The sequence below is a fragment of the Annulohypoxylon truncatum genome (assembly GCF_022578515.1).
Source record: "Annulohypoxylon truncatum strain CBS 140777 unplaced genomic scaffold F4807scaffold_1, whole genome shotgun sequence".
Taxonomy (NCBI): Eukaryota; Fungi; Ascomycota; class Sordariomycetes; order Xylariales; family Hypoxylaceae; genus Annulohypoxylon; species Annulohypoxylon truncatum.
The window spans coordinates 321,280-344,597 of NW_025953787.1; the positions used below are offsets into that span (position 1 = coordinate 321,280).

General features: G+C 48.5%; 7 protein-coding genes across 7 annotated transcripts; 4 read left to right on the forward strand and 3 right to left on the reverse strand.

Annotated features, from left to right (window-relative positions):
• The first annotated feature begins 506 nt into the window (after positions 1–506).
• On the forward strand, positions 507–3,378 carry F4807DRAFT_403952 (AdoMet-dependent rRNA methyltransferase spb-1). Its single transcript, XM_047996063.1, has 3 exons — positions 507–800; positions 864–2,643; positions 2,701–3,378. Exons 1-3 carry the CDS (start codon positions 633–635, stop codon positions 3,249–3,251), a joined length of 2,499 nt encoding a protein of 832 aa, XP_047859123.1. The 5' UTR covers positions 507–632; the 3' UTR covers positions 3,252–3,378.
• On the reverse strand, positions 3,379–5,197 carry F4807DRAFT_403954 (Ebp2-domain-containing protein). The gene is made up of 2 exons (XM_047996064.1): positions 4,058–5,197; positions 3,379–3,959 (listed from the first exon to the last, which is right to left on the reverse strand). The coding sequence occupies exons 1-2, from the start codon at positions 5,031–5,033 to the stop codon at positions 3,580–3,582; spliced, it is 1,356 nt and encodes a 451-aa protein (XP_047859124.1). The 5' UTR covers positions 5,034–5,197; the 3' UTR covers positions 3,379–3,579.
• Positions 5,198–5,272: 75 nt separating this feature from the next.
• Positions 5,273–7,166, forward strand: F4807DRAFT_3196 (uncharacterized protein). The gene is made up of 5 exons (XM_047995142.1): positions 5,273–5,871; positions 5,941–6,065; positions 6,118–6,409; positions 6,479–6,796; positions 6,852–7,166. Exons 2-5 carry the CDS (start codon positions 5,983–5,985, stop codon positions 7,068–7,070), a joined length of 912 nt encoding a protein of 303 aa, XP_047859125.1. The 5' UTR covers positions 5,273–5,871; positions 5,941–5,982; the 3' UTR covers positions 7,071–7,166.
• Positions 7,167–12,436: 5,270 nt separating this feature from the next.
• On the reverse strand, positions 12,437–19,139 carry F4807DRAFT_3225 (uncharacterized protein). Its single transcript, XM_047995166.1, has 7 exons — positions 18,521–19,139; positions 18,245–18,464; positions 16,013–18,188; positions 15,711–15,896; positions 15,557–15,657; positions 14,746–15,503; positions 12,437–14,682 (listed from the first exon to the last, which is right to left on the reverse strand). The coding sequence occupies exons 1-7, from the start codon at positions 18,655–18,657 to the stop codon at positions 12,678–12,680; spliced, it is 5,583 nt and encodes a 1,860-aa protein (XP_047859126.1). The 5' UTR covers positions 18,658–19,139; the 3' UTR covers positions 12,437–12,677.
• A 483-nt stretch (positions 19,140–19,622) lies between these two features.
• F4807DRAFT_466187 (uncharacterized protein) lies at positions 19,623–21,408 on the forward strand (the record flags this gene model as incomplete). The annotated part of the gene is made up of 3 exons (XM_048002355.1): positions 19,623–19,887; positions 19,952–20,044; positions 20,087–21,408. The coding sequence occupies 3 exons, from the start codon at positions 19,623–19,625 to the stop codon at positions 20,872–20,874; spliced, it is 1,146 nt and encodes a 381-aa protein (XP_047859127.1). The 3' UTR covers positions 20,875–21,408.
• Positions 21,191–22,255, forward strand: F4807DRAFT_3233 (uncharacterized protein). The gene is made up of 2 exons (XM_047995177.1): positions 21,191–21,762; positions 21,873–22,255. The coding sequence occupies exons 1-2, from the start codon at positions 21,507–21,509 to the stop codon at positions 22,151–22,153; spliced, it is 537 nt and encodes a 178-aa protein (XP_047859128.1). The 5' UTR covers positions 21,191–21,506; the 3' UTR covers positions 22,154–22,255.
• A 1-nt stretch (position 22,256) lies between these two features.
• F4807DRAFT_3228 (Cyanase) lies at positions 22,257–23,236 on the reverse strand. The gene is made up of 3 exons (XM_047995168.1): positions 23,115–23,236; positions 22,614–23,056; positions 22,257–22,538 (listed from the first exon to the last, which is right to left on the reverse strand). The coding sequence occupies exons 1-3, from the start codon at positions 23,142–23,144 to the stop codon at positions 22,517–22,519; spliced, it is 495 nt and encodes a 164-aa protein (XP_047859129.1). The 5' UTR covers positions 23,145–23,236; the 3' UTR covers positions 22,257–22,516.
• Positions 23,237–23,318: the final 82 nt, after the last annotated feature.

Below are 23,318 nucleotides of genomic sequence, written 5' to 3' on the forward strand. Positions count from 1 at the left end.
GATATTGTTCATAATGGAGAAGATGATGGGAATAATACTAAGAGATGGAATTGATTACGGAAGGAAACAAGCAGAAGTTGAAATTGTAGTGGGGAAAAGATGAAAGGTTGGTTCCGTTTCGGAAGTAAGAAGTGGCACCAAGTACTAAGGTAAGAACGACACGCCCGCGAAAAGACGCGCTCACGAAAAAACCACTTACACGACCCAAAAGAGGAAATGACCTCTGGAGCTTGGACCTTAGCGTGGTGCGGACGCGTATTAACACTGTGTTCCTACCACGAAATCTGAAAATCTAGTGGCTGCGACGGATGTTAGACCCAACTGTTACTAGATCCCGTAATAAGGCACGCCAATCTGACCAATCATCGCCAGCTATTTTTACCAATCGCACCTTCCACAGTATCAGAGTTTTTAGGTACATAGGTACAAGGTGGAACGCGGATGGCCGCAGAATTGACGTTCTAGACCCACTGATAAGCTTATCGGGGGAACAATCCCTCAAAAATTTCAAGATGCACGATAAAGAATCTGCCAATTGATGCGGGACACATGAACATATTGCGCTGACAACCGCCAGTGTCAATCATTCTCGAGACGTATCTTTTGGCTAAGCGCCGGCTATTTGAAACGGCATGGCGATTCAGAAGAAGCACGGAAAAGGCCGTCTTGACAAATGGTACAAGTTAGCGAAGGAGAAAGGTTACCGCGCCCGTGCCGCCTTCAAGTTAATCCAGTTGAACAAGAAGTATGGCTTCCTCGAGAAGAGTAAGGTCCTTCTGGATCTTTGCGCTGCCCCGGGAGTAAGTTGGTTCCTTGAGAAGTATTATATATACCATGAGCTGTCCACTAACTTTGTGTCATAGTCATGGTGTCAGGTAGCGGCAGAGGCCATGCCGGCCAACAGCCTCATCGTTGGTGTAGATCTTTCTCCCATCAAGCCTATTCCTAAGGTCATAACCTTCCAAAGCGATATTACCACCGATAAGTGCCGCGCGACGATTAGGCAACACTTGAAGACATGGAAGGCCGATACTGTACTTCACGATGGTGCGCCAAACGTCGGTACCGCTTGGGTCCAGGACTCCTTCAACCAGGCAGAACTGGCCCTCCAATCTATGAAATTAGCGACAGAGTTTCTAGTCGAGGGTGGCACGTTCGTCACAAAGGTCTTCCGATCGAAAGAGTACAACAAGCTTCTCTGGGTTTTTAATCAACTATTCACCAAAGTTGAATCGACGAAACCTCCATCCTCCCGAAATGTCTCTGCTGAAATTTTCGTCGTGTGTCGTGGATTCAAGGCTCCCAAACATATCGATCCCCAGTTCCTTGACCCGCGGGCAGTATTTGCTGAACTCGCTGATTCGGCGCCCAACAACGAGGCCAAGGTCTTCAAGCCTGAGATCAAGAAGAGGAAGAGAGGTGGTTACGAGGAAGGCGACTATACACAATTCAAGGAAATCCCAGCAAGTCAATTCATCGAGACCGTTGATCCTATAGCGATCCTTGGCAACTACAACAAACTCTCCTTTGAACAACCACGTAATGGTGATGTGGCGCTCGCGGCATTGGATAAGATGCCAGACACAACCGAAGAAATCAGGATATGTTGCGCGGATTTGAAAGTTCTAGGTCGAAGAGAATTCAAACTCCTGCTTAAATGGAGATTGAAAGCTCGCGAAGCTTTCGGGTTGCCGACTAAAAAGACCACAAAGCCTGCTGAACCTGAAGAAGTTGCAGAAGTTGAACCTATGGATGAGGAGCTGAAGATTCAAGAAGAATTACAAGCACTGAAGGACAAGGATAGTGCCAAAAAGAAGCGTGAACGACGAAAGGAGAATGAGAAGAAGCAAAAGGAGATCGTGCGAATGCAATTACATATGGTTGCTCCTATGGATATCGGCATGGAACAAGACGGCCCTTCTGGTCACGACTCCATGTTTGCTCTAAAGCCCATTGACAAGCATGGCGTAGCCAACAAGATTGTAAAGGGAAAGATGGCTATGATAAACGAGTCAAAAAAGGATAAAGATAGTGGTATCGGCTCCTCGGGTGACACAGATGACGAGTCGGACGAAGAGGAAGATCGTCTTGAACGGGAACTCGATAACATGTATGACCAATACAGGGAACGGAAAGCAGAGTCAGATGCCAAATTCCGAGCGAAGAAAGCTAGGAAGGAACACGATGACGGCGAGTGGGAAGGCGTATCAGCAGATGAACAACAGTCTAGCGACGATGAGGTATTAGACGAGGACGAAGACAGTAGCGATAATTCCGATGAAGACGACGCTCCCTCCAAGCCACTTCTTACCGACCTAGATAACCAACCAACGGGGTCTGGAGGTCTTTCAAAACGAGCCACAAACTTTTTCAGCCAAGACATATTTAAAGATATACCGGGAATTCTCGATGAACCTGAAGCCGACGAAATGGATGTTGATGAGGATGAGGTTCCTGAAGTCGATAAACTGACAATTTCAACGAAAAAGGAGACAAAAGCTAAAAAGGAAAAGTCTAAGAAAGCCAAGGTTGAGGTTCCTTCTGAATCTGAAGATGATGATCAAGATGGGTTTGAGGTTGTCAAGCAAGATCAAGATGACGATTGGGAAGATCAAGATAAACGCCGAGCAGACGGAAGACTTGGTAAGACCTAAATTCTTTCTTCCCACACTTCATAACGCGTACTAACAAGTACACCAGACATCGACATCATCACCGCCGAAGCCATGACCCTCGCGCACCAGCTCGCAACAGGCCAAAAGACCAACTACGACGTCGTCGACGACGGCTTCAACAAGCACGCCTTCCGGGACCGCGACGGGCTGCCGGACTGGTTCATCGACGACGAGTCGCGGCACGACAAGCCCCAGAAGCCCATCACCAAAGCCGCGGCCGCGGCCATCAAGGAGAAGACGCGCGCGCTGAACGCCCGGCCCATCAAGAAGGTCCGCGAGGCCAAGGCCCGCAAGAAGTTCAAGGCCGCCCAGCGCCTCGAGAAGCTGAAGAAGAAATCCGACCTCCTGGCCAACGAGGAGGGCCTGACCGAGAAGGAGAAGGCGGATAGCATATCGAGGCTGCTGGCCAAGGCCGCGAAGAAGAAGCCGAAGCAGCCGGCTAAATTGGTCGTGGCGAGGGGCCTGAATAGGGGTATCAAGGGACGCCCGAAGGGTGTCAAGGGCAGGTATAAGATTGTGGATCCTAGGATGAAGAAAGAGCTTAGGGCGCAGAAGAGGATTGCGAAGCGCAAGTAAAATTAGGGTTTTAGAAAAGGAAAAGGGGAAAAGGGGTTGTACAGAAAAGGCCTGTCTATTGACTCTAGTTATGGTATGGACTTTGGAATACGATATACCCTCGTGATGAGCGATGCTGCATAACACTCCAAATATATGACGTGAAAATTTGAGGTCGTCTTTGTGTGCATAAGCCTCGTCTGATCCATCCACGAACTACAATCCGAGGCTATTCGATTGGTATCTCTACGACCCTCAGCTAAAGACCAAATCCCGCGTATTAACCTATTCCCATTTTTCTTACAACCCGAGAAGCACTTTTAGACTAACCCCACTTTTTCATCTAAGATCACCGCTTCCCAGCGCCGGCATTCCTTCGACTCTTGCCCAGCCTCGGCGCCGACTTTCCTCCCCTTCCTCCCCTGCCTCCCCTGGCGCCGAAACCGCTCTTCATGCCGCGCGCGCTGAAGGAGCTCAGGTCGCCGGAGCTGACGGCGTCGCCGGACTTGGCGTGCCGCTTCTTGCCGCCGAAGCCGTACTTCTCGTTCTTCTTCTGCCGCTTGTTGTTGGGGCCGCCTCTGGTGGCGGAGGAGGAGGGGCCGGAGCGCTCGCCGTCCTTGCCCCGCGAGAAGGCGCGCTTGGCGTTGTGGGCGCTGAGCTCGGCGTCGACGCCGACGTCGAAGAGGTCCGCTTCCGTTGCGCCGAGGTCGCCGGAGGATTCTTGACGTTCTAGATGTGGACGTTAGTATAGGGGTATATAGTAAATGGTCGGGGTCGGGGGGGTTGAGAAAAAGAAAGAGGGGAGAGGGGGTCAAAGGGGTACTCACTCCTCTTCAACGTCTTGATCTTCTCGAGCGTCTCGCGCTTGGCCTTCTGCCGCTCCTGCAGCTTGGCGACCTGGACCTGCTTGCCGAACTTCTTGAGGTCGCGCTGCTTGCGGGCCTCGGCCGACGCCTTCTTGGCGCTGGCCTCCTCCACGAGCTTCGCCTTGACCTTCTCCATGTGTCCGTCGTCCTTGACCATCTCGGCGAAGTAGTCGGTCGGCCGCGAGAACGGGACGCCCTCGGCCTTCAGCAGGGCGCGCGCGCGCTTCGCGGCGTCCAGGCTCTGCGCGTAGAAGGCGAGCTCGCGCTTCAGGTCGTCCTGGATGTCCTCGATGCCGTCGGCGGTGGGCTCGACGCCGACGACGCTCTGGTGCGTCGCGAACGGCACGGATTTGTCGGTCGGTATGGATATTCGCTTCAGCGAGGCGAGGAGCGCGGAGGTGTTGTTTATGGTGAGGCGGGAGTGCGGGACTAGGTCATCCTTCTCTTCGTCGGGTAGGTCTTCGAGGTCCGACATGGGTATGTCCTCCTCGTCCTCCTCTTCGTCCTCGTCTGTGGGTTTCTTCTTATCTCCGTTTGGCTTGGCGTTTTTGGCTTTCAGTGCGGATTTCCGCGGGCGCTCTATCTTTTCCTCGAGATCTATGGAAGAGTCGGAGTCGTCGCTTTCGTCCACGGCCGCGAAGTCGATAGGACCTTCTCCCTCCTCATCTTCCTCTTCATCTTCATCATCATCAACTTCCTCAGCCTCGTCATCTAAGATCGATGTGCCGCCCTCGACCTCGACCTCATCTTCTTCATTAACACCCTCCCAATCGCTATCATTTTCATCGGCAGCGTCTAGTTTAGGTGCCCCTCCATTCTTGATCTCTCTCTCTTGTCTCTTCTTGGTTCTCTCCTTGTGCTTCTTCTTCTCTTTCAATTTCTTGAAATCGATGCCTTTCTCTGCTGCGAGGGCGACCTTCAATTTACTTTTACCCATTGTTGCGGCCGCAATTGGATTTTGGTATACTTGGTTGGCTGATTGGATGTTGACTTTTTCCAACCGATAAGTTTAATCTTCAGAACTTTTTTTTCTGCCATTGGCTTGGCATATTGTGGCTATCACTCATTGTGGCTGACGAAAGCGGTGTGAGCCTAAACTGCCTAAAATGGTTTAGTCAAGGTGCTTCTAGGTGGGGTAGTGCCCATCCAATTAGAACCAACGAATTAACCTCAAGGCTTCGGATGGCTTCAATATCAAGACAGGTTGTACTTACAAGACCAGCTAATTGTTGCAGGTGGCGTTTATTGATGTGACTCTGCCGGTAGAAGGCCCTTACCTACCTACCTACTCATCACAGCTTACGTATTAAGTACTTACATCGGTAAGTTGGCGCCTTATCAAACAATTTACTAATACACTTCTATGAAGGTACAACTACCATTAGAGTAGTTTAATTCAAACTTACCCCTATTCGTACGGATATATATATATATATATATATACCTTTATATAACCTCTCCCACGTATTAGAAATATGATAAATTTACGCCTTACGGTCTACCAAGAGGCGTGTTTTCAATGTGCCCTTCAATGTGCCTTTTCTTCCGGCGGCTAGAAAAAGGCGCCGTCATTTAATCGTATCCATGGTTCGCCTGGAATTTTTATCGGGAGGAGCGAGTTACCTCTGGAAATTGCAAACCAAAAACTAAACAGTCTTGCCTAGACTGGTTGCGATCATTGTGGGAGCTGGAGCGCCGAGGCTGAGCAGGCGACCTCGGGAGGACGGAAGACCGGAATATCTATACTTGAGTTTTAATTGGCTCTTGTTCTATGAGTAGATGCCCAACCTCATCTGCTTAAGTTTTCTTCTTCACCATCAAGTAACCCAACACGTTCAATTAAGTCTCTCGATATCAACGAGACCTAGGTAGCCACTCAAACCAAGATGCCAGAACGGCCCTCCCGACCGCCTCTCGAATTCCTATACCCTGGACAACATGATTCTATTAATGAGAGGATTGGATTTGAGTAGGATCCCTTTCGTCCCCGAAAAGTAGCCTTTCTAATTATCTCGATGTAGCATCGTTGCTGTCCATGGCCTTGGATCGAATGTGGACTGGTCGTGGGTCTGGAAAGGTCACAATAAACAAGTTCACTGGCTTAAAGACCCCGATATGCTCCCCGCCGCTGTGCCAAACGCTCGAATTATGGCATATAGTTACGAATCACGATGGCATATTGATGCCCCTAAGACACATCTTGGACTCTTGGGCGAGGAGTTAGCAAGGACCCTGCACGGCGTTCGGGCTAAGGAACTAGACCGTCCCATACTATTCATCGCCCATAGCCTCGGTGGTTTGGTTGTCATGCATGTGAGCAGCTTGATCCCCTTTTCATCCCTTCCCAGTATGCTAGAACACTAACTCGAATATATCTAACAGAGTTTGCTTTACGCTGATCGCACGGACGACCTGAAATATCTACCACTAAAGACGATTGGTTTTGTTGCCCTAGGGACCCCTTTTAGGGGCACTAGAATGCAATCTCTCGCGAAAATAGTCTCGCGGTTACTATCCTTTCTCGGTTCCAACGATAAGGTAATTGACGATCTGGGATTGGATAATGAGTCCCTCACGGAAAAGGTTCATGAATTTTGTCAACTGAGGAACAAGTTACAAATACCATCGTGGTGTTTCATTGAGCAACTTGAATCGGACTATGGGGAAAAGGCCGGAGTTCCAGGGCTCTTCAAAGGAATAGTAAGTACCTGTTATTGAAGCTACTTGGCTGGTATTTATTTGATTGGTGATTCAGGTAGTAGAGGAGGCATCTGCCCATATTCCCGGTTGGGGTCGTACCGGCCTAAATACGGATCATTTCTACTTGAACAAGTTCTCTGGTCCAAATGACGGTTCTTTCATGGCTATTTCGAGAGAAATCAGTCTAATGTATGCTGGAATACATGCTGATACGGAGCCTTCTAGAATGCGGCGGAAAATCGGTACGTCTACTCCATTGTGTAGAATGGGATAAATTTACTAACCGGGTATCTATTGCAATAAGAGCATAACCCCAATTACAACACAGAGGAACGGCTAGAGAAAGTCCTTGAAGCCCTATGCTTTGAACAGATTGATGCTCGACGACAAAACGTTTCGTCGGCCAATCCGGATACATGTAGTTGGATTTTGGAGACAACCCAGTACAATGACTGGGTGAATCCCATGGAAGGTTCCACATATGATAACATTCTGTGGATCAAAGGCAAGCCAGGCGTAGGGAAATCGACCATCATGAATTTCCTATACAAGGAATCGACTAGAATCATGCCAGGCGCGAAAATTTTTTCATTTTTCTTCAATGTGAGAGGAGTTGAGCTTGAAAAGACAACGCTTGGTCTTTACAGGGCACTCTTGTGGGGCATCCTCCGAATATTTGAAGATCTCATTAGGGTGTTCGATGACGTGAACGTGGACTCTATCAAGGCGGGTGGATGGAAAGAACAACATCTTAAAAACTTACTGGAACAATCTATCGAGGAACTCGGCGATCAGCCATTGATATGCTATATCGATGCGCTTGATGAGTGTCCCGAAGACCAAATCCGGCTCATGGTTACCCACTTTCGCAGAATCAGCAAGAGAGCTACTAAATCAGGGAGCCGTTTCAAGTTATGTTTCTCTAGCCGACACTACCCAAACATTTCTATTGGAAATAGTATCAGTCTGATCCTCGAAGAACAGTCTCAACATGTATTGGATATACGACGCTATATCGACTCAGAACTCATTGATTATGTTGAGATTGTGGACCGGGAGCAAGCGATTCGTATTCAAGACAAACTATTACGGAAGTCCTCTAGCGTCTTTCTTTATGTCAAGTTAGTAATCGACAGGGTAAAGAAGGATTTCGACCAAGGGGAGGCAGATATGAAGACCCTTGAAGGACGACTAGACGAATTGCCCCAAGGATTGAGCGCTTTGTATCGCGAAATATTGGCCCGAAATTCCGGGGATACAGAAGATTCCGAAGATAGGGAAGCCACACGCTTATGCCTTCAATGGGTACTATTTGCGATCTCGCCGTTGACTGCAGATCAACTTTATTTCGCAATCCAGCACGGACTTCGTGAAGACACTCGTTTAGGTGGCCCACTGAATAATGACGAATATGAAACTTTGAAAGTAAGAATGCGTCGCTTCATCATCGGCTCTTCTAAAGGTCTTGTGGAAATCGTATATTCTCCTAGACGTCAATCAACCACACACTTCATCCACGAGTCCGTTCGAGACTATTTTCTAGGCGAGAGGGGATATCAGGAGCTATACCCATCTTTAGAAGGCTCATTCGCTGGCGAAAGTCATGATAAGCTGAAAAAAATTTGCTATAAAGGAGTTCAACTTGTAGCACGTCATCGAGAACCGGGAAGTGGGTTACCAAAGAGTGCACGACCAAATCCCTTCTTATCACATTACGCGATTCGTGGGACTTTACTTCACGCCGAAAAAGCCCAGTCATTTGGAATACAACAGCGAGACTTCCTTTCCGACTTTCCGGTCAATACTTGGATAAAGGCTTACCGCTACTTTTTCCCTGTTGATAAGAATCAAATAATAGGACATTACGAATTTATTAGCAGTTCATGGGATAAGTATTTATTTGTATTTAATACAAACCAAGCCAGCTCACAATTGCTTTGTATCCTTGCCACGGCTGATCTTCCTAATTTAGTCTGTGTCCACCCTGACCGAGCACGCCATTTAGAGATTGAAGGAGGAAAGTATGGCGCTCCCTTAGTAGCTGCAATGACATTCGGGAATCTTGAATGTGTAAGCGAGCTAGGTCTTCCGGTAAGTCTTTGATTTTCAAAATTATCCATTAAATAACTTTTTAGGTTGACTTCCACGATTTGAAGGCAATTGCTAACGATATATATGGCAAAGGCATCGCAAGAAGGCGAAAGCATGGTAATTTCTGATAGTGGGAAAACGTACCCATTTCGTAGAATTGGTCTATCACCAATCGCATCTTGTGGTAACCTTTTCTATGATTTCATAAGACTCAACTTCCTTCCATTAGTAAAGGTCCTAGCCGATGGAAAAGACCTGAATCGATATGAACCCGGCTTAGGAAGACCATTGTCGTGGGCTGTTCGTTACCACGCCTCGGATGTCATCCAGTGGCTTCTTTCTCACGAGAAGGTCGACCCGATGATTCAAGATTACAATCAACCAATACATTGTGATGTCGATGAGTTGCTTGTCGAAGAAAGATTCTGGAGCTATTACTACGACGTCGACGAATGGATGCTCCAGGAGAGCGAAGAAATTAACGACGATAGGGAAGATGAAATAAACCTGAAAGCCCATTTTGAAACATTGTCTAAACGGGAAATCGAAGAAGGTTACGGGAAATCCTCGTTACATCATCTTTGCGCTGATGGTATGTGGCACTGGGACGAGGAAACGTCCCTTAAGATACTTCGAAATTTCCTTACATGCCCAAGAATCTCCCCTGAATCATACGACGGGCAGGGAAGAACGCCGTTTTCCTATGTAGTGGAATCGGGATCTAAGAAAGGGGCGCAAATGCTCTTCGAAACTGGACGCGTGGACGCATACTCAAGGAGTAATTGTGGGCGGAGTCCATTATCGTATGCTATTGAGCATCCAGAAATGTGTGAATGGCTCCTTTCGCTCGACGTCGTCGATCCTAACAGCCGCGACGTTGAGGGTCGAACTACACTTTCATACGCGGTAGGTAGCCATTTCGGGGATACAGTAGAAGTACTCGTGAAATTTGGAACTTCTGGCAAAATCGATTTCGACTCAAGGGATAACTCCGGTCGAACACCATTAAGATGGGCAGCGGGTCGGCTGGACTGTGACGTCGCTGAACTGCTTTTGGAGACGGGTGCGGTGGACCCGGATTTGCAAGCTGATGACGGCCTGACACCATTGGATGTTATCAAGAGCAAGTTAGGCGGATATCACGACCATGAAGTAAGTCGTACCATCCAAAAGATGGAAGAGTCTATCCGGAAAAAGCGAGGCGCCTAGGTAAGCACTTATTGAAGTGCCTTCGCGTTCTTTTTTTGGGTGGAATGGGGCAAGAATAACCTTACCTGTAATCTTTTTTTTTAATTGACTTCTCTTTGCCATTGGCTTAGTGGGTTTCAACTCATGCTTAGATGAGATTGATATGTACAGTTTGAATGGCTACCTAGGCTTAGGATTAGTTATTTCCTACTTAGCGGTGAGGGACTAAGTATGCTTCTTCTGCAAAAGGGGCTCGAATTGTAAAAGGGGCGTGGCGGTGTGTATCACGTGATTAAGGGGTAACTTAATGACAATGTCAGGCTTAACTGGCACTGCTGGGTATGGTAAACTATCACTCAACTAAGAGGCTCATTCCCATGGGGAAAATATTAATCAAACATTGCAAGACATGTATTTGGATTTATATTGGCCGATGTATCAAGTATCACTTAGGCCGGGGTGACCGTGTCTTGCATTCATACGTCTAGCCTTAAGCATCGTAAGTAATAATCCAGATGCTAAGTGGGAGATATGATCATTACTAACCTTCCAAGAGAACGTCCATAACAACTGAGCAATACGTCTCATCAACCAAGCTATCCTTCGGAACCATCCTGAGCGTGAGGTATCTTACTAAGACCTAGAATTCTAGATAGCAGAAGGTGTCTTAGAAACTTCATTTTCTAAGTACACTAAGGCCTCCTGCGCCATGTGCTTTAACGAAGCTTGGTTGAATGCCGAGGTATCTGTAACGTTTTCAGTGCATACTCTATACTGGGTATGTTGGCAAGAAGAGCAACCCACCTCCTGGGGAGATGTCATGTTCGGTCAGAACAGTCTGAATAACATCCAACGGACTTGGTCCATAGACGTTTCGTTCATGGATGACAGGTCGAAGAGGGGGCAACACGAGTCTAGAGACTGGATGGCGTTGCTCATTACGACCATCTTGAGTCGAAGCTTCCTGGTATAGCTTCGTTTGTGTACAAGGTGGTGGCGCAACGCGCTTATCATATAGGGAAGAGATGTGAACATGAGAGCGGGACTTGACGTCGACGTCAACGTCGGTGCTATTTTTCGTATTGGGGTCTTCGGCATCCGGGGCTTCTGGTGCCTCCTGGCACTGGAGAGCACGTCTCTTGGCTGCTCGCGTCACTGGTGCCATGCTTATTCTTGGTTGAAAAACCGTCGAGGGATGGAAAATGGTCGGTGTTGAACGGAACTCGGTGTACAAGATGTAGTGATTTGAACAAAACTTTGGAAGCGTGATATCAAAATTACATATTAAACGTGTGAAATTATTATGTATGAGCAAGAGAGGAAACGTCGTGGGAAAGTAGATGTTAGAAAGGCCGGTGACGAGGTACGTTTATCGATACGTACTGTACGGTTCTCAATCCAGAGTCACATAATTTACATCGAATGCGCCTGACTACTTAGGTGATTATAAGCTACTAACGATAGTGAGGGTAGGTAGTTAATATCAACATGAGAGGGATTGCTGAGGCCGTTTCAGAGCGTCCTTATGGGTGCATTAAAGGGCATGTTAGCATGTGTGTACATGATTGATAATGAGACGTCCAGCTGCCTCACAGCTTGACTTCGAGAATACCCAGAATTCATTATTAGACTGGTAATAACGGGTTCGTGGTGTTAGAAAGAAAGAGTAGGAAATGATAACCACAAGCGCAGCCTACAATTTCTTGATCCTACATAAATCTATCCGTGATGGCATGGACAACGTTTAACAGTCTCGCCAGTGAGGCTGTTAGGACTTCTGTATTTGAAATGGAGTTAAGTGTTCAAAAATCTGGGTAAATGGACTCTGAGCTATTATATCTACGAAACTGATATATGTGAACTGCGAATGGGGGGTTTCGCGAGAAGAAGACAAAAGAAATGGAATACAACAAGGTTTTGTGCGGCTTTTTATGTGGTTCCTTTCGTTTGTGAAGTAGCAAGGCGGTGATGAGGGTGACGAGGGCCTTGAGCTGAACCGATTTGGGTTCACATGATTGCTGTTGCGGCAGTGACTCAAAATTTGGTACATTACGTGGATTCTTCAACTTAACTAGTTACCTAAGGCACGGTGACTTAGGGGTGCCTATCTACCACGGTGTTTGCTATCAATGGTTACAGTTTATCTGGTATAATTCTCCATGCGTTCCCATTCTCCTGGGCTAGTTTGTTAGTGACACATACTGTTTTCCAGCACCTCTATATCAACTATATTTGCTAAGAGTGCTTGGGTTCGCTCTACTTACCATCATTCTTGGAGCAGCATCATTGACAAAAACACCGACCAACATGCACCTGTCCTAGAAACATGTACACAGGCTTGATCGACATGGAATCCTCCACTTAGCGAACAGTTGATGAGATACATCTAAGCTAGCATAGAGGTGCTGTGTAAGGTATGTAGTAGCAGATCAAAGTGAGAAATGTGTGAGCAGAAATGCTCGTGGCAGATATATATGTTTGAGATCTCTATACATGTAATCCTTCTCGTACACTTCTAAATATCATACACATTTTCCATCATTAAACTCCTACCCCTGTTTTCCAATATATCCTACAATGTCCATGTGCTGTCCATGACCACTTACTTCCTCCCAAACATGCCGTTCCCCATGAACTTCGCCTTATCAAGGGTGTTTTTCACGCCGCCCGAAAAGAATGACGACCGCTGCGGCTTGAGCGGCGGGCGAGTCTGCTCCCAATCGGCTCCTCCATACTGATTCTCCATGTACTGCTGCCCTGAAGTGTTCCCATAGTATCCCTGATGCTGCCAGTCTTCTTGTTGGTACGCCTGGCCCTGGTAGGCAGCCACCGGATTAGATTGCTTCTGAGACTGGTTATACGAGTCGGGGTTGTAAGGGGTGAAGGTGGTTTGCTGGGTAGGATACTGGCTTGCTTGTGATTGGTATTGAGTTGAGCCGCCATATCCGGAGCTACTGCTCTGGTATTTGGATGAATTCTGGTACTGGCCTGTGGGGATTGACGACTGGCTTTGCTGGTATGAATGCGTATTTTGATATGATGCGGAAGGTTGAGGGGTGGACTCGTCTGGCCGATAAGGGGAAATGGTCTGCTCTTGACTAATAGGTACTCGAGGCGCCTGGAAACGCCCAGCAGATGATTCGGACGGCTTTGGAGAGGGTGTATGGCTGTATTGGGATTTACCCTCATAAGAGACGATCGGTGCAGGCTTCCTCTTGATATAGTCTTGAGCAGGCAATTCGATGGCCAGTGAAACCGGCTCGCTCAAGCCTTGCGTAATTTGTTCGGTCCATTGCCCAATCCCTGTTTGGAGGGCTGCTTGCTTTCCAGCTTGCCCAACTGGCTGGGAGTTTTCTCTCCCGGTTTGGTCTACGTGGTGGTAATCGTCGTCTCTCCGTCCTTGACCGCTTGGCTCATGATTTGATTCTTGTGTCTCCACGGAGGCCTCTGTAGGCGACTTCTCCGTGATCTTATTCCACATCGCTGCCTGGCTAGCTAGGGCAGACTTGAGCTGCTCTGACATCTGGGCAAAATCCAAGGTGTCAGTTTCCCGGGGCTGGTCCTCAGTCGAATGAGAGTCGAAGAAAGTCCCTTCATGGCCATCGTTGGGCAACTCCTCAGTATCTTCTTGATGATCAGAAGTAGTGGAGTCTTCTTCTTCTTCTTCGTCGTCGTCGCCGTCGTCGTCGTCGTTGTCGTCGTTGTCGTCGTTGTCGTCGTTGTCGTCGTTGTCGTCGTCCTCCTCCTCACTGTTATGCTCATCTACACTATGATCTGACGGCGGTTCAACTCTTTCTACAGCCCTCGGGGTTGCCTGAGGTTCTTCGTCGTAACTAAGCTCTTGTGGTTTACTGAACGCGCTTCTGACAACGCTAGTGACCTCGGCGTTTCCCGAGTCCATAGAATGTTTGAGAACTCCGAACAGAATAGAGACGCGGTCGATGAGGACTTTTAGGCATTCTCGATTGTCGTTTTCGAACGCAGTTTGTAGCGCATTCGTTCCGTCCTTATTCGAATGCATGATGTCTGCGCCGTGATCAAGTAAGAACGAAACGGCTTCTTCCTCACCTCGGGTTGCAGCTACAATGAGAGCGGTATCTCCATCGTTATCCGGGAGGTTGATGTTAGCTCCGGCATCGAGCATCAGCTGTAGCGATGACTGGGGCATATAGGCGGCAGCGCTAATCAGCGGCGTACCCGAAGGATCTGACTGACCGATGACATCTAGGTCAGCTCTTGCCTTGACTAGGAGTTCGACAATATCCTCCTCAGCACGCATCGCGGCTGCTGCGATAGGCGGACTATCAGGACCTCCTCCTAGGTTTGGATCAGCGCCATGCTCGAGAAGTAGGGAGACTATCTCTGTCTTGCCCCCTTCACACGCCCCTTGGATCGCCGTCCCAGCCTCGAAGTTCTCGTTCTTGGTGAAGGCATTTACATCAGCTCCATGGTTGAGAAGCTCCACAACGACATCGTAGTGACCCTCGGTAGCAGCTGTCTGAATCGCCCAACCCTCAGGAGCATTTACGTCGGCGCCGGCACCTAGAAGTAATCGGACGATGTTCATCGTCCCATCGTATGCGGCCGCAGTCAGAGCATTACCATATCTTCAGTTCTGTTAGCATTTTCGATTTATAATACCAGGTGCCTTGTTTGATTCGTCGACTTACTCTTCGCCAGTAGCATTAGGGTCCGCCCCAAACTTTTTCAGAAGCAGCTCTACTGTAGATTCTTTCTCCCTGTCGGTAGCATCATAAAGAGAATTATTGAGCGTGCTTCGGCTAATCGACCCGCCGGTGTACTCCCATATCGTTTCAAGAAGCTTATCCTGAGGTTCCGTGCATGTAGCTGCTTCGTAGAAGACGCCATCACAATTAAGTCCGGTACGTTTGTCCAGGAGAATTAAGACAACATCCCAACTCCAGTCGTCCACAGCTGCGTCGAGAGCCTTTTGAAAGTATTCTTGGCTGTGCTGAAACTCGAGCAGCTTATTGAAAACTTCGACTCGGCCCGCCTCCGCAGCCTTGACGAAGGCTTTACTGTACTCTTCAGCAGGTAGTTTGTCCGCATATTTCTCGACGAGATACCCAAACATGGATATATCAGACAAGGATGCGGCATGTGCAAGGGGTGCTTGAAGGTCATCTCGATCCACCGTCAAGGAGACACCGCGCTCGACAAGTAGTTCAACACATGCTCGGTTACCTGAGGAGATCGCTGCATTTACCACCGGTCCGATTTCGTCAGCTATCGCGTTGGCATTTGCTCCTCTCAATAGTAGCTTCTTCATGACTTCGACTTGGCCATCAAAGGCAGCCATGTGCAAAGCTGTTTCGACTTGTGTTTCAATCCCATCATCGATCGCCGCACCCTTATCGAGCAACACCTCGACAATCTTCGGGCGCCCAAACGCAGCCGCTAGATGCAACTAGAAGCGAACGTCAATAAGAAACGAAGCGATCAGAGGTAATTGGCACTCACTGGTGTATTTTCCAACGAGTCGTGTGTTTTGATCTGGTCCTCGTAGCCGTTCCTGATGAGCGCTGCGACAAGTTCCCTAAAACCAACCGAAGCGGCGATATCTACACCCTCGTTAGTCAGCGGCGATCATTGATGAGAAAACAGGGGGGCATACGTAGGCCCGTCATCGTCCTATAGTCGAAGTTGTCAAAAACGCTAGTCATTCGGCAGTACTCGACGAGCCAGCGATGTCGAATAATGGAATCACGCTTCCAGAAGGACTCTTCCAAGCTCAAGTCTTCGGCAATTTCACGCGTGGCCTTACTAGCATGACGAAGCCAATACTTGACCGTATATGGAACTAGGATAATCCAGTCAGCAACGATGCATTGGCGATTAGTACCCATATAATGAGCTCTCATGTTTGGGGTTGAGTTCTGGGTTTGAGATAACACTGGATTAGACGAACTAACTTACGAGCTTTGTCACGAAGGATGTCAGCCTCGGGATCCTCTTCCACTGAGTCATCTTCACTTGACCATTCGCTGTTACTGTCTTCGTCGTCGTCGTCGTCATCGTCCTCCTCCTCCTCCTCGTCATCACTATCCTCGTCTTGGCTGGTCTCGTCATCTTCATCATGAGATTCTTCATTTACATCCTCTTCATTCCCTTGTGGCTTCTCCGCGACAGGAAAGTCAAAGCTGTCGTTCACATGTGAGAATGACCGGAGCGCGAGGACACCGTGCTGCCACTTCTTTTCTTCATCCGACATCCCGAGCAGTTGATTAGCATTCTCTAGCAGATGTGTCTTGACGACGACGTTCATGAAGCTAATCGTATTGTTCGTTCGTCTGATAACTAAAAGGGGCTTGCACTTTTCTACGAATTTTCGGAGTTCAGCTTTCTCCTTATCGTTCGAGGAAAAGCCGGCGAGCACACCCAGTTCTGCTTCAGTAGGATCTTCGTATGTGAGAACAAGGGCTCGCAACATCTCCTTGATTTTCTCGACATCCACCTCGTTGGCCTTCAAGATTTGGAACCATGCGTTAGTCAAAAGCGTCGTTAGATCTTGAGGCATCTTTTCGAGTACCCGCCGAACTTTCAGGTCGCTTTCAGCCTGCGGGAGTTCTTGGAGTTGAATGCATGTAATATCAATCCATTGTGTATTTTGCGCGCGCTTCCCAATAAGGCTGCTCGCGAAATACGCAAGTGCCTTGTTGTAATTCTTCTCCTTTTCGAGCGTCGCAACTCGCTCCTTCGCACGTTTTCGTAGGGCTGTTTGGACTTGGTCGCCATACTTCTCGTCCTCGAGATCGATAAGGCGGACACCCTCGGTACTCAGCGCTTCTCCGATGTTATGGGCTTCTCTGCTCGTGATCATCCATCTAGTCGGGACCCGCTTCGCGTTTGAGCCATTGGTACCGTTCTTCAATTCCTCTTTCAAGTACCCCATCAACTTGATGGTAGAATCCCAATCTTCGGGGAGCACATGCAAGTTATTCAAAACGAAGATAACTTTACTGCCGATGAAGTCGTCTGTAAGCATATCTTGAAGAGTTTGCCACAGGTTTTCTACAGTCACCCGCGCTCGTGACTGATTTTCTTCACCCTTCTTCTTGGCGAACGATTTCGCGTAAGAGGCAAGGATTTCCTGTTGGTTGATCAGCTGCGTGATGAGGCTCTTAAGAAGGTCCTCGGCTGTAGAATAATCTGCCGCTGGGTCGCAGAAGAAATATGCAAGTAGAACTGGCCCTTGGCTGGTGTCTTTCTCGCTGATCCTCTCGATCTCCTCAACGGCAGCTAAGGACGCACTGGTCTTTCCTCTGCCTTCTGGTCCCCGTATCCATAAGCACTCGGCGCTACGGACCACACGTTCCTCATCATTCGGTCCATGGTTGTATAGCCATTCCTTATACTCAGCTTCCTTCGTAATCCAAGAAGATGGCGCAAATGTCTGTGCTAAAGCCCTGCGTTTCTTGGAAACTTGCGCGCCATCCAGAACTTCCATAATACCGTTTATCATTGACCGGTCGATGTCGCGAACAGAATTCAGCCGATTTTTGACTGCTAATTGTGCGCCATGGATTATTTTCTTCAAAGGGTCCTTGACAAACTGGTTCCACATGTCGTCCTTCGGCCCATCGAACTTGACAAGATCTCGATGGTTCGCTGCTAAGCCTTGTTCGTCGACACCAGGAAGCGTCGCAGAGTCTCGCGTAACGAAATCGGCGAATGATTTCGGAATCGCGTGTTTACTCAATCCGAAGAGGCTAGGCAGGCCTGCCATCTTTGAGAAATCGGTCGGTTGCTCTTCATAAAAACATAGCAATTCGATCTTGGGATTCAACTTCCCTACGAGGCGCATGAATTCGTGCCTAAGCTCTCGAAGTCCCTCATCTCCAGGCTTCATCAAATCTAACAGTTTGGAAGAGTAAGCCGTGCCGATCTTCTCAGCATAGTATGCGTACATAGCTGCCGCAGAGGCGGCGGCTGCTCCATTGAACGGTGTCCCGAAGAAGATAGCAGCCGCGATGGCTTCGAACATGACGGGGAATTTATCCCGTCGAGAGTCAGCAATTGTTATTGCTTTCGCAATTACAAGGCCACCCATACTATGCCCAATAAAGACAATGGGACGCCGTTGTATACGGTCCTAGCACGTCCATATTAGCATGAAACAAATGGCTTAGGTCTTCATGTTTCGCTCACCTCTCTCTTGCTCTTCAGCCCGTTGAGCAAGGTCATTGCGATATTACTCATAAACTGCTTCACTTTGAGAGATCCGGTCCATGCTGATTCGTACATGTATAATAAGATGCGCGCTCGTGGGAAGTCCCTAACTAATCCATCTGTAGTCCAGTTAAAGCCGGTGCTCTCGGACTTCCAGCTATCCTCCGGGTGAGCGCCCAGGCCGGGTACGAAAACGATACTGTGAGCGATCAGAATCAGAATATTGAAGTAACATATCTTCGCGTGTAGACTCACTCTATTTCCGGCTCGATATTTTGCTTATCAAGCGGGTAAAGCTCTTTGATCCCCTGCTGAACGATACCATAATCTTTCTTCCTCCTCGCAGGCCCCGACGGGGCTTTCCGCGTAGTAGCGGAGCGCTGCAGCGACATATTGACGCGACTGCAAATCCGAAAACAGAGACAAAAACCGTTCAGCGAAATTCAAGCCCGAAGGTTCTACGCCGGGACATCGCAAGTTATATTCCATGATGACAGACGCACCCCGGACGATGGAGAGACGGCCCCCAAAAGTCCCCATTAGCCTAACTAATAAGATGGCGCAATGGTCTCATTCTGCGTGCGGCTGATCGTTTCGTACCAAAATCGGATACCGCATTTGCCGCAGGCTCAGCTCGTCAGCACTAAAGCAGCCTGTCATCTTATTAAAGCCTCTAGGCATTTCTAGCCTCTCTTTGATGGAATCGCGCGGACGCCTCATTTCTTGATTAATGATTAGTAGGTACGCCCTTCGCTTGTGAATCTATCCAGGTACCTTGCAATTGTTAGGTACCTAGAGAACGAGCATACCTATCCCAAACCATCGAGGCTCTGTGATGCGTAAGCACCTAGGTACCGACTTTACAACAGCCTGGGCTGACAGGGTGATTCGATATTCTCATAAGGCGACGAGGGTGAACGAAGCTTGCGGTATTGGCATAAGGCAGGAAAGGGAATAGCAGGACAGATTGAGATCGAATCTGGTGGTGATCTCCGGCCCTAGGACTTAGAAGCCCAAGCGCCGCGGCTAGGATAGCAGCCGATATTATTAATAGGTAGGCTGGAATCCCTGTAACAGGCGAGAATGTACATTATTATCATTCGCTGTCATTCGGCCTTCAGCTACGACACAGCTCCAATCGAAATGAATAGCTGAGCGCGCATATAACATGACGTACAGTAGTGTAAAATCTATGCGAGCCAGCTATTTCCATATGAACAAGGCTCCAGCCCGTCGCGATGAAAACGAGGATCTTTCCGCTTCGTATTCGAAGTGCAAACAGCTAGACGTTGTGAAGATGAATTGAATGAACGTTTCGACTCTCAGAAGCTAACTCCGAACGAATTAATCGTCAACGATGGCTACATCGCCTGTTCCTTTCACCACTCGAGTACTTGGGTCGCGAGAGCCTCGCGCGGGAAATCAGTCAACATACTTCACGACTTTGCTTCCAGCAACACATCGCACGAAGGATGACCATATCATCGTTCCTAAGCCCGACCCAGAATTTTTCGAACGAGAACTTCTCGTTACAAGGTTGAACAATGTCCAAGATTGGCTTTGGATCTGCGGTCGACCGATGCCACCTCGCCCATTACGGTATGCCACCAAAAAGGAGCTCTGTCAAGACTCCAAGCCCGCCCTTTCTGCTCGGTAATCAATGCATACTAATCCCCGTTTAGTGAGTCTTTTATCTCTTCTTCACCCCACAGACTTCCGTGGACGCCACTATAGGAGGCGCTCAGTGGGGTAACGCGAAACTGAGACTTGCGCCCAAAAGTAAGACTTGATGATGCACCACAGAATGCTAACCGGTAGTAGATCACCAGGTTCTCATCTCAAGAGACATCTTCATCACCGAAGATCCAGAACTCCATCTTGTCTGGTCGAAGAATCGCATATACCTAAAACCTATTCCGTTATACCTCTTCGAACCGGATTTCTGGAAGGTTTATATCCAAGATGACGAACTAGTGAAATGCGCCCGAGGTTTCCTCTTCTCGTACACGGCGCTCATCGCGTACGAGAGCGACTTCAAGCTTGCGAAGGATAAGAGACTGCTGCCCGAGGAAATCGAGTGGGCGCAATGGAAAGTTATCGCGAAGGAGATCCTGGGGAATCACCACTACCAATTCGTCAACCCCAGGTACTGGTACGGAGAGCTCCGCCTAAGCCGACTGAATAAGGTATACCGGTTTCGACTAGGATTCCTCTTGCGCGGTTACTCCAAGGTCGCATCCCACGCGGTCTACGCTGATCTAATACGCGACAACTTCGCCGCCCTAGCAACGATACTAGGTTACGTGGTCATCGTGCTGACGGCGATGCAGGTCGGTCTCGGCGTAGACAGACTCCAGACCGACGAGGCGTTCCAAAACGCAAGCTACGGGTTCACGGTGTTTTCCATCATAGCGCCGCTAGTAGCAAGCATGGGCATCGTGTTAGTAGTTGTGGTCACGCTCGTCAGCAATTGGATCGCCACGAAGAGTTACGAGCAGAAAAGGTTCCGTGTTATGAACGTGGAACCAATCTGGAAAGTAACGGAGCCGAAGGCGACATTCTCATCTGTCAAGAGCAATCGAACGAATCCGAGCGACGAAAATGTCTGAGATGGTAAATTAATGTCACGTATTAGTTCTTAAATCAGGGGTGTGGCTACATGTTTCTCGTCGCTAGTTCGGATATCAACTACACCAACACCATTTACTTAGAAGTTCGTCTCACGATCATTCACTGCGGCCGAGCGCCAGAAGATTAAAGATGAGATTGAGAGTGATGAGAAGACCTAGACTGCTTGCGAATATAAAGCTAAGTCAAGCCTTACTCAAAATGAGATTACCCAGGGCGTCGGCATCATTATAATATATTACTAGACAGCAGCCCTTGCTTTCTCGCAAAGCCCATAGCGCACCAACATCGGCGACGTCTGCCCATTTCAGTCAGATCATGGTTCGTGAAACCCGACATTGAAGAATCACAAATGAAATCTACTAGGATTTGTATGATACCTTTTCAATACTCCATGCACGTTAGACCTCTCACCTAGGTGAGATAGCAGGGAGTGAATCCTTAGACAGCTAGATTCACGTTAACATTCTTAGTATAAATATTAGATAGAATATCCATCTATTTTCTGCCTACTCTAACTCCCAGTATTGCAAATCGTAATAGTTTTACCGCCCAATCCTACTAAATTCCTCAGCCCTAACGACAAGTTCAAGTTACCTCCTTGATCATCAAGATGTTATCCCTCACCCTTCTCCTACTCCCGCTGTCCGTCCTCGCCGCGCCGCCTCCCCAAGGACAGCTGGAGAGCCGCTCCCAACCTATCAAGCCCAACTGGGCTGGTGCTTGGACTCCTAAGAGCCAGGAGCAACACAATTATGTACAATACAGCGAATGCAATCGTGTCGACACCGACAACAAGAACCAGGCTTTATGTGACGACTGCATTAACATGGAACTCGATGTTAATGATCATAATGGCCTCTGGCAACGTAAGTAAATCGATCGAGGGATGGGGTCTTACAAGCTCATCATCATTGCCTCTCCTTCCATACCCCCAATACACGGCGTAACATGAATCCGCTAATTCGATACGGTATAGTAAACGGCCAAACCAACCTTAATGACCCCAATGACTGGAACCTCCTCAAAATCAACGGGACTTGTACTCTACTCGTCAAGAACACGGCGCCTACCCAGATCGGGAATAGGGATGTAGCCGTGTATATGCTCTACTCCGACTTCACGCAATGTGGCGACAGAGCAGGTGACCCTCTTGACTTCGAAAACAGGTCCTACCTCGTCGATGACAAAGGCACGAGAATCGACTTTTGGCTTCGCAGCACAGCTGGACTAGACCTCAGCAATATTGCTCACCCTTGAGTCAGGAGGTCGGGGCTCGAAGATTCCTACGCCGACACGCAACTGTCCTGTTAAGAATACTCTTCTTCTACTATGTAATTCGTCACGAGATATTTTTGGAAAAGTTTACGGGGTCATGCGATTAGGGAGCGTTGATCGCAATTTATAATTCATTAGTGTCTATTCCCCCTATGCCTAGATAATATTTTGCTGATATGGGGGTTGTTGATAATAGCGCAGTCGACTAGGTAGCTAGTTCTTGATAAATAAACTAGATACTACCAAACATGCTGATTCATTTCATTTCATACATCAACGCTCTTCGTAGGGGCTTTGAAATGGCGTCGTGTGCAAAAGCCAGAATATTTCCACTTATCGCCCAACTCAAAAACGAGAATACGGGAGCCTAGATACTTAATGTCAGCAACGCAAAACAAAGGGGGGAAGGCCATCACAGGCACCACGTCAAAATCAAACATACCATTTTCCCCGCAGCGTGATATTAACCCAAGTCGTCCCATCACCATCAACCTCCTTCTCGACCTTCGACGAGAACGCGATCGCGCTCATGATCCCATCCCCAAACTTCTCGTTCATAACCGCCTTGAACGCGTACCCGTAGTTCTGCACGATCTCGTACAGCCGGTAGACGAGCGGCTCCTTGGGCGGCATCGGCCCGGCCTGTCCGCGGTTCGGGATGGCCGAGATCGAGGACGCCTCGAGGCGCTCCTTGGGCACGCCGAGGACCTTCGACAGCTTGTCGACGTCCTCGGCCGAGGCCTGGGCCTGGCCGAGGAATATGGCGGCAACGGCGACTTCGCTGCGGCCTAGCTCCTGCGCGATCTGCTCGAAGGTGATTTTGTTCAGGGTCTTGGCGCCGAAGAGCAGCTTTGAGTGGTCGGGCAAGTTCTCGGCTAGCGTCGCCTTAATCATCATGAGTTAGCATCGCTGAATTCAACGGAGTTGATGAGTAGGTACTCACATCGAGGGTGGCGAGGTTTTGGCTAGACATCTTGATACCTGATTGATTTTCTGCTGCTACTTCTTGATAAGATCGCAAGAGGTGATTTGATATTTCGACGACACAATCTTTCGGGAGAAAGACAATTATTTATGAGCGGATGAGAAGCTGCAAGAGGATTACTGAGACCCGACCCGTTAGGTAATGAAATACCCATTGACCAAT

What these genes read in the sequence shown, in the direction of transcription:
- F4807DRAFT_403952 (XM_047996063.1), top strand. Translation starts at nt 633, where the DNA reads ATGGCGATTCAGAAGAAGCACGGAAAAGGCCGTCTTGACAAATGGTAC. An exon ending in ATCTTTGCGCTGCCCCGGGA is followed by an intron (nt 801 to 863) that starts GTAAGTTGGTTC and finishes TTTGTGTCATAG; the next exon opens with TCATGGTGTCAGGTAGCGGC. An exon ending in CCGAGCAGACGGAAGACTTG is followed by an intron (nt 2,644 to 2,700) that starts GTAAGACCTAAA and finishes CAAGTACACCAG; the next exon opens with ACATCGACATCATCACCGCC.
- F4807DRAFT_3196 (XM_047995142.1), top strand. Translation starts at nt 5,983, where the DNA reads ATGCCAGAACGGCCCTCCCGACCGCCTCTCGAATTCCTATACCCTGGA. An exon ending in AATGAGAGGATTGGATTTGA is followed by an intron (nt 6,066 to 6,117) that starts GTAGGATCCCTT and finishes ATCTCGATGTAG; the next exon opens with CATCGTTGCTGTCCATGGCC. An exon ending in CAGGGCTCTTCAAAGGAATA is followed by an intron (nt 6,797 to 6,851) that starts GTAAGTACCTGT and finishes TTGGTGATTCAG; the next exon opens with GTAGTAGAGGAGGCATCTGC.
- F4807DRAFT_403954 (XM_047996064.1), bottom strand. Translation starts at nt 5,033, where the DNA reads ATGGGTAAAAGTAAATTGAAGGTCGCCCTCGCAGCAGAGAAAGGCATC. An exon ending in GATCAAGACGTTGAAGAGGA is followed by an intron (nt 3,960 to 4,057) that starts GTGAGTACCCCT and finishes GTCCACATCTAG; the next exon opens with AACGTCAAGAATCCTCCGGC.
- F4807DRAFT_3228 (XM_047995168.1), bottom strand. Translation starts at nt 23,144, where the DNA reads ATGTCTAGCCAAAACCTCGCCACCCTCGAT. An exon ending in AAAACCTCGCCACCCTCGAT is followed by an intron (nt 23,057 to 23,114) that starts GTGAGTACCTAC and finishes ATGATGATTAAG; the next exon opens with GCGACGCTAGCCGAGAACTT. An exon ending in ATCACGCTGCGGGGAAAATG is followed by an intron (nt 22,539 to 22,613) that starts GTATGTTTGATT and finishes TTAAGTATCTAG; the next exon opens with GCTCCCGTATTCTCGTTTTT.
- F4807DRAFT_3233 (XM_047995177.1), top strand. Translation starts at nt 21,507, where the DNA reads ATGTTATCCCTCACCCTTCTCCTACTCCCGCTGTCCGTCCTCGCCGCG. An exon ending in TCATAATGGCCTCTGGCAAC is followed by an intron (nt 21,763 to 21,872) that starts GTAAGTAAATCG and finishes GATACGGTATAG; the next exon opens with TAAACGGCCAAACCAACCTT.
- F4807DRAFT_3225 (XM_047995166.1), bottom strand. Translation starts at nt 18,657, where the DNA reads ATGTCGCTGCAGCGCTCCGCTACTACGCGGAAAGCCCCGTCGGGGCCT. An exon ending in CATCCTTCGTGACAAAGCTC is followed by an intron (nt 15,897 to 16,012) that starts GTAAGTTAGTTC and finishes GGATTATCCTAG; the next exon opens with TTCCATATACGGTCAAGTAT. An exon ending in CCTAATGCTACTGGCGAAGA is followed by an intron (nt 14,683 to 14,745) that starts GTAAGTCGACGA and finishes ACAGAACTGAAG; the next exon opens with ATATGGTAATGCTCTGACTG.